The following is a 7,602-nucleotide window of genomic DNA, read 5'->3' on the forward strand; positions in this document are numbered from 1 at the left end:
AGGCAAAAAGTAACATTACAGTTCGCAGTGCGAAACTTATTTAATATTTATTTTCAATTAGTGTTTACATACCATTTATATTTATACGTCTGCAAGGAGGCTTGAGTTAACAGCTGAGGCGAGCTTTTTACTCCGGTGAAGTGACGTATGAACTCTTTGATATAAATTGTGGCATTTTCTTTCGCGATTTTAAAGTGGCGAGCACAAATCCGTGCCTTGCGTCTGATCCACACACAAAAGACGCAGCTTCTGTTACTAACTTCACCATCCTTTCTACACTCTGAGTATGAGATGGATAACACATGATGTTACTGGTTTCTTCAGGAAAAGCAGACATCTGTATGTTGTGTTTGATCTCTTCTATGCTCAGATGTTTCGTGAGAGGAGGTTCTGTCAGAATGCATTCAGACCAGTCAATCATATCAGTGTATGAAGACGCATCCAATTTGAGGTTTTGTGGAACACAAAACCTTCTGGGAGACTTCATAGTCGAATTTGTTCGTGCTTTAAGTATTCTTCGCCATCCCAGTTGTCTTATATTCGGGTGAATGTCCGTAATGAAACTTATGAGCAAATTTTCGGGGTGGCTAAACCACGCGTTTCTCCTGATGACTGGATCTATCACCAGTCGATTCTAGCCTTTTCGTCCAAGAAACGAGAAAAAGAAAGCATCTTCCAAAGGTGTCTTGCTCCGTCCGAAATCGATGGTTTGCACTTGACTGAAAACCACACTAATGCATAAACTTTCATAATGTAGGCTACGATTGTCACTAAAGACTCAGTAGGAGTGCTAGTTGCTAGATAGACACGCAAAATTCTGCTTGCTGCTGTTAACCACCTAGCGTGATGCAATTTTCCCGGATTCAGTTCGGCCAAACGCTGGGGACACCTTCCTGAAGACACTGCTTTGCAGATTTCCAAAAAATACTGCTGATCACTACTTAAATCTTGTACCTGTTCTAATTTCAAATCCTGGATCCAGCGCACTGAGACTGGAGAAAATTTCGCAACAGGCATGGTTTCACAATTTGATAACAATTTTCCAATTGGTCCTTGATAAGTCTCTGGCCCTGTTGTTCTGCCATCAAGAGTTTCAAATAGATGACGAAGAGGCAATTCGTTAGTGTGAAGAATGCAGATAATTCTTTGAAGAGGTTTCTGAATGGCTTTCTCAATAAGCGACATAACCCCATTTGTGTGGCCAGTGTTTGTTACTGTACCATCAGATCCTATGACAGCAATATCGGATAAGTCCATTTTGTGTTCACGAATGAAACTGAGCATCGCTTTACTGATAGATTTCCCCGTACCCGCAGAAGGAGTTACATGTCCAAGGTACCTTGATTCAGGTTCTTCAACAAGGACAATATGTTCTTCTTTCTGTGTGGTCCGATAATATGTATCGTCCTGTTTCCTTTCAATCACCAACGTGCTGTCAATTCTTCCATCAAAATATATTGCCTTCAATTTCTTTTGCTGAAGTGTTGTGGAAGTCTCCTTTAAAATATGTTTAGAGAGACTTTGTTTTTCCCTTTGAATTTTGTTTGGGTCAATAACCTTTTCTTTATTTTCAGGGGTCACCACCCCGATGTCTTCAAGAAGAGAAGAAGCCAGAAGAGCAGCGTCTCTTTTAGATGTTTGTGTCCTGAAGACTGCACTAGAAAAATTGGGCAATTTAAACCTCTGTTGTGTCACGGGAACATAAACTGATCGCTGTACCTTTCTCGATGGCTGAAAATCTGTGTCCGAGTCCGTTTCACTTTGATTATGCACAACATGCTCCTCGTCCTCAAGCTCACTCAAATCGGGAACAATTATATCTCGCTGACTAGTTTCTTTATTTTTTGATTCTCTCTCTTCTCTTTTTGTATCACGTTTATGCCTTTTGCGGAGCCGATTGGTTTCTTTATGGTCAATTTTTTCAACAACCATTTTCCTCTCAGATCGTTGATCAAGGAGAAAGGGCAATTCCAATTTAGGTACTTTATTTTCATTTTTGCACGAGCATTGAAGAACGGGATCGATGCATTTACACGCAGCTATGTCAAACAGCTTATTTTTTGCATAGCGTTGAAAAGATGCAATCTGTTCATTAGAAAAAGAAGAATTTTTTTTTGAAGACTTTTGCAATTTACGAAGCTGTTCAAGGTATTTCGAAATCATAGCAACTATGCGCCTTTCACTGACGATTGCTTTGTCACCGAATGAAGCAATAGTCCAAATATCCACAACTTTCCTACCTACAACATAAGATATTTCTTTGGCAGAAGGTTCCTTTCGAGATTCTAACTCTCTCATTTTTTTATTTCTTTCCCACAAGTAATGCCTTAAAACGTCTTCTACAGTCGGTAGTTTTAAAATAGAAAGTTCCTTGGGCGACCCAATAATGTCATGAAACACATGTGAACGTAATACATTTAAAGATGCCATATGTTCTGTTCAAGGTAGTTAAAAATATGCACTAAAACTGTATGCTATTTCACAGATAACATCGGTAGTTCGCCACTTCAGGAAAGAAAATTAACGAGCGAGCACGTTAAAAACCCTAATACTAGCACTAGGGAACAAACGCCTCAGGAAACTAACAATGGCAGTTTGAAAGTCTAACTGGCGCTCCGTAGACGAGCCCAAAGTTGTTTCGCGGGAAAGGAGAAGTAGATTAGATGCGTCGGTTATTTGCGCTGCTGGCGCTGGGCGAGTCCAAGTCTGCGGAGGGGAAGTTGTTTTTTACAGCTCTGGCGGCAGCAGAAGGAGTTAAGTGATCGAGCTGAAAATTTTTTTACGTCATGCTGAAGCCATTTGGCCAAAATTCCGCCCTATCCGCAAACCAATTTAAGGAAACCAATTAATTTTAAAAATTGTCAAAAAATCCTAGTTTTTGGTCATTTTTACCAAATTTTAGGGCTCCGGCGGCAGCAGAAGGAGTTAAGTGATCGAGCTGAAATTTTTTTTACGTCATGCTGAAGCCATTTGGCCAAAATTCCGCCCTATCCGCAAACCAATTTAAGGAAACCAATTAATTTTAAAAATTGTCAAAAAATCATAGTTTTTGGTCATTTTTACCAAATTTTAGGGCTCCGGCGGCAGCAGAAGGAGTTAAGTGATCGAGCTGAAATTTTTTTTACGTCATGTTGAAGCCATTTGGCCAAAATTCCGCCCTATCCGCAAACCGATTTCGAAAATCGGGGTTTTTCGGCCCACCCTAATCCGCACGTCAGCGGATGTATCCGCGCCCGGTGTGCGCAAGTGCATCTACATTATCTAGCTCTGCGTATTAAGTCTTTCAGTCGAGTTTGATAATCTAAATCTAAAAGTCCTCTTTCTAGCCTAGTAACTCTCTTTGGAACCCTTTCTAATTAAGTAATACATATCCTTATTGAGATATGGAGACTACTACCGAACAGCATACTCTAAATGGGAGCCTGAACAGTTTCGGATGAAACTAATCAACAGCAATGCAGTGAACAATATGTTGTCAATCACCTTATTCATCTACCTTAACAAAGAAACATATTGCTTACAAATGTTCTCGAAACATAACCTAACATGATAATTAGGTAGATAAGAAGAACCAGGTTAAAATTCACAATTTAACTGTTACTAATTATGTTATTAACTATTAATTGTTAAATAGTGTTTTTAAAAAATCATGCAAAAGCCTGTTAAATTCATATCCCAATGACAGCACCACAAAAACAGGTTTCACCAGCAGGAAGTGAACCCTGATCAGTGACAGGGGCGTGCACAGAAATTTTGGGGCCCATCACAAACGACTTTGACAGGTCCCCTCCATATTGTTTACCCTATATTTCACCCCTCATTTTAAAAATCTTGAGCCCGAGCCAACAGGTATCCTTTCTTCCCCTCTGTGGAGGGGATGTAAGGGAGATGTATGCTTAATAATAACGTTATTGTTACCTTTCTGAGATATTATTTTAGTACTTATTTTTATTTTACTTCAAATTCAGCTTTCTCTTCAAACTAAATCAATGTAACTTTTCTCAAATCTGAGTCCCGCCTGAAATGAAAATTAAGAAAAAAACTTTCTAATCGTATAAGTAAAAAAAAACAAAACCAAAAATAATAATGTTTTCTGGAGAAGGACCTAATTGCAACATGGTAAATCCATCACTAGACTTTGTGCATATTAAGCAAGGGCCCATATGCAAAATTTAAAGGGGGGGGGGGCGGGGGCTCAGATATTTTCCTCATGGTTTAGTAGGATATTTTCCCCATAGAAACCGATTTCAGTACAGATTCGAATTATTAAAATTTGACATTTTAAATAACTTATTCATTAATTGCTGAAGAAGAAATGTTTGTACATTTTTGCAAAGAAAAAAAATACTAAAAGTAAGGAAATAATTTCATAGGGGGGTGGGTGGGCTTGAGCCCTCCATGGCAACCATATGGGTGTGCTTGATATTAGTTTTCATCTATGGATGATTTTCCAAGACAAGCATATAACCATAGCATGTAGGCATATTGAAAAAGATACGATTAACGTAAGAAATTGAACCAAAAAAAAAAAAGAGCACATAACGTAAAGCTGTAACGTTTCTCTCTCCTCCCCGTTTCCCCCACCCCCGCAACATCCAAGAAGAGATATATTCTTAAATTTCATCATCATTTATACATCATAGACTGAAAACTGCTATCAATAATTTCAGTTCAAGCTTAATGATATTAGAGCAGCAGTTTCCAACCTTTCTAGTTGTGAGGCCTACCAGTTTTGTAGAAAAGACCATTGTGGCCCACTAACTACATATTACTTGCACAGCCAAAATTTACTTTCTGGGAGGAGGGGGGGGGGGTGGCGGCATCTGCTCATAACTGTCTTTAGGTGCAAATAGATTTACCATTATTAGGATTGAAAGTGGGTTAAAAACATGAGTTCTGGGAGATGTTAATCCTCTTCTTCCCTCACGTGCGCCATTGGCAGGGTTGGCCGAATTGGACCCAATTGGGTTGGACCCAATGGGTTTTTTGAAAAAACCCATTATTTAGCCCACTTTTGGGTTTTTTAAAATTTTCTGAGAAGTTTTTTAAAAAATTAATTAATTTAAATATTTTTACAATTAAAACTTCTTTTTTATTTGTTCTTCACCACAGACAATGAACACAAAAAAATGAATTTTGAACTTTAATAGTATTTCTTAACTCTTAACAGCATTAAAAAAATACTTCAAAGATTTTAAATAAATGTATTTAACTTTTTTCTTTAACTGGTCAATAAATAACTCAAATTATCTTGACCAAATCCTGTCACGTCTGATTTTCTCAATATTTGTAGATTGTACAGAGGAAATTAATCTAGTTAAAAGGCTTCATGTGAATTATTTTCTGCTAACCAACGCGTCACAAATCTCGAATAAACACAAGGTATATTTTTTTAGAAATAAACAGATTTTTCAAATGGTCGACAGAAAACAGAACAAGTACAGTATTTTCATTATCTTACGAAAAATTTTAATATTTCTCACTCTGTAGACAGAAATAGAAAAACAGGCAACATAAAATTCAAAGAAATGTCTTGATTAAGCTGGAATTCAGTAAAAAAGGGATTTAAACTAATTGAGGTTCTACAGTAGTTTTGCATAACAAAATGAAATACAATAAAGTAAAATGCAAAAAAAAAAAAAAAATAGTAATTAAAAACGAACAATAGATTTTATCACTCGAGAAGTGACTTTGCCTAAACTGTTGGTAATAATGAAAATTAAAAAATCTGAAACTTCACCATTTTTGGGTTTTTTCATCTTTTATACTTTTCTTCAGAAAACGCTGAATTTTAACTAGTTTTCCAGCTTTTTTTACCTGAAGACAATTTTTGCACTTTGTCCCTATATTTACGCTACAATATGCTACAAGTACCCCACATTTTCTCTAAAAAAGACAAAAAAACCCACATTTATTTTAAAAAACCCAACTTTAGTTGGTTTTTTTTTTGGGTTTTATTTAAAAAAACCCAAAAAACCCTGGGTCCATGGGCTTTTTTAAAAAAACCCGGGTTTTTGCCAACCCTGGCCATTGGTATAGATATACTGTACAAAACCAATTTTCAAAATATTTTTTTAAGAAAGAAAATAACTTTATTGCATTCACTTAGCTGGTATAGCTGTAAGAAAATTCAAAAACAAGTTATCTAAGTTAAAGCTCCATGAGATTTTTGATGCTGTTTTTCCTCTTTGAGGGAGTTGATATCTGGATTGAAACTGGATATGTTTAGTCTCAAATAACTCACAACGTTCGATACATTTCTATATTATTTTTTAAAAACTGCAGTGAAAAGTCTCATTCAAATAGGTTGGTTTTCGAAAAGCCCCCCAAGTGTCTCAATTTACTGGTTAGTCATGCCAGTTCAACAAATAAAGATCATTTTTAAGTTGAAGCTAATACTAAGTTTCATTGGCAATATTCATTTAAGAAAGGAGTTTCCGAATTCTCAGATTTCATCTTCAATTATAGGAAAAGTTCCTCAGAAATATGAAACATTTTAATCTTACAGTTCATTATTGGCGATGAGCCAGGGAGAGCTTTTGAGTACAGTGCACTTAAGTGAATTTTCGAAAAAAATTGAAAATAAGACTCCAAGATTTGTCTTGGTTCAAATTCTTGATCAGTGTCCGCGGCCCACGGGGGAACCGCTGTATTAGAGCATTAAAAAACAATATCGTAAACATAGTGCTTATTTCCTAAACTATAATTAAAATATTATTTTTACTCATCATCATTTTCGAAAAAACCAGTTTTCTAACAATTGATGCAAATAAAACTTTTAACTTCACAATTATCCAATGAATTAAAAGTGATTTAACTTCTGTTTTCTTCTGCGATTAAAACTACAGCAGTTTATACCTCATACAATTGTCATTTGAAATTATTTCATATCTTTGTTATTCTATTAGAAGAACGCAAAAGGACAAAGAGAGGGAGGGGGGTCAGAAACTTTCGTAATTTGCTTTAAGAATTTAGTGACCAAACAAGAAAATACCCACATATCTTCAAAATTAGGTATAGAGCTGAATGAGAACAAATTTTTGATCTCAGTTACTGGTACTGAATCTTCAGACGGAACGGAAGGTGTGAGTTCATTGGTGCATACTGATGACATAGTGAAATTTGTTTTTCTTCTTTATCACAATTTTATCGAATCTACATTCAAAACAACAAAATCAAATTTCCCGTTTACATCAAACAGTGGTTATTGAACCGGCAAACTAGCTCAAGAGCACCTCGGTTGCCAACTCCTTACTTAGAGTAATAACCAAAACTGAACTCCGAAAACCTCAAAATGCTATTGGATAATTTGATGTGACGTCATAAAGGAAGTTTATGCGACAAAGCAAAATATTCCATGACGTCACACGCGGCAGAAAGTTCACTGGACCTTCGGACAATGGCTGCTGAAAGAGGCTGCTGAGAACTAGAGGGACTCTACTGAGAACCAGAAGAAAGGAGCGGCCCCCCAAAGCCGTAAACTTGTCGCCGCGGACAGAGGAGGGTATGGGAGCAGTGGTATCCAATTCGGAGCACATCAATAAAAAGATTTGTGTCGCACTTTCATAATTTTTACTGTCAGAGCGTAAAATATGCTTTACT

At 36.6% G+C, this 7,602-nt stretch overlaps 1 protein-coding gene across 1 annotated transcript in view; it reads right to left on the minus strand.

Annotated features, from left to right (window-relative positions):
- The window catches only part of LOC129223168 (dCTP pyrophosphatase 1-like), a 33,505-nt gene extending 26,320 nt beyond the window's left edge, over positions 1-7,185 (minus strand). Inside the window, exon 1 of the mRNA XM_054857737.1 lies at positions 6,999-7,185. Within this exon, the coding sequence (XP_054713712.1) occupies positions 6,999-7,114 (116 nt within the window). The 5' untranslated portion in view covers positions 7,115-7,185. The remainder of the gene's footprint in view (positions 1-6,998) is intronic.
- Positions 7,186-7,602: the final 417 nt, after the last annotated feature.

Source organism: Uloborus diversus, chromosome 1 (genome assembly GCF_026930045.1).
Source record: "Uloborus diversus isolate 005 chromosome 1, Udiv.v.3.1, whole genome shotgun sequence".
In the NCBI taxonomy this organism is placed as follows: domain Eukaryota; kingdom Metazoa; phylum Arthropoda; class Arachnida; order Araneae; family Uloboridae; genus Uloborus; species Uloborus diversus.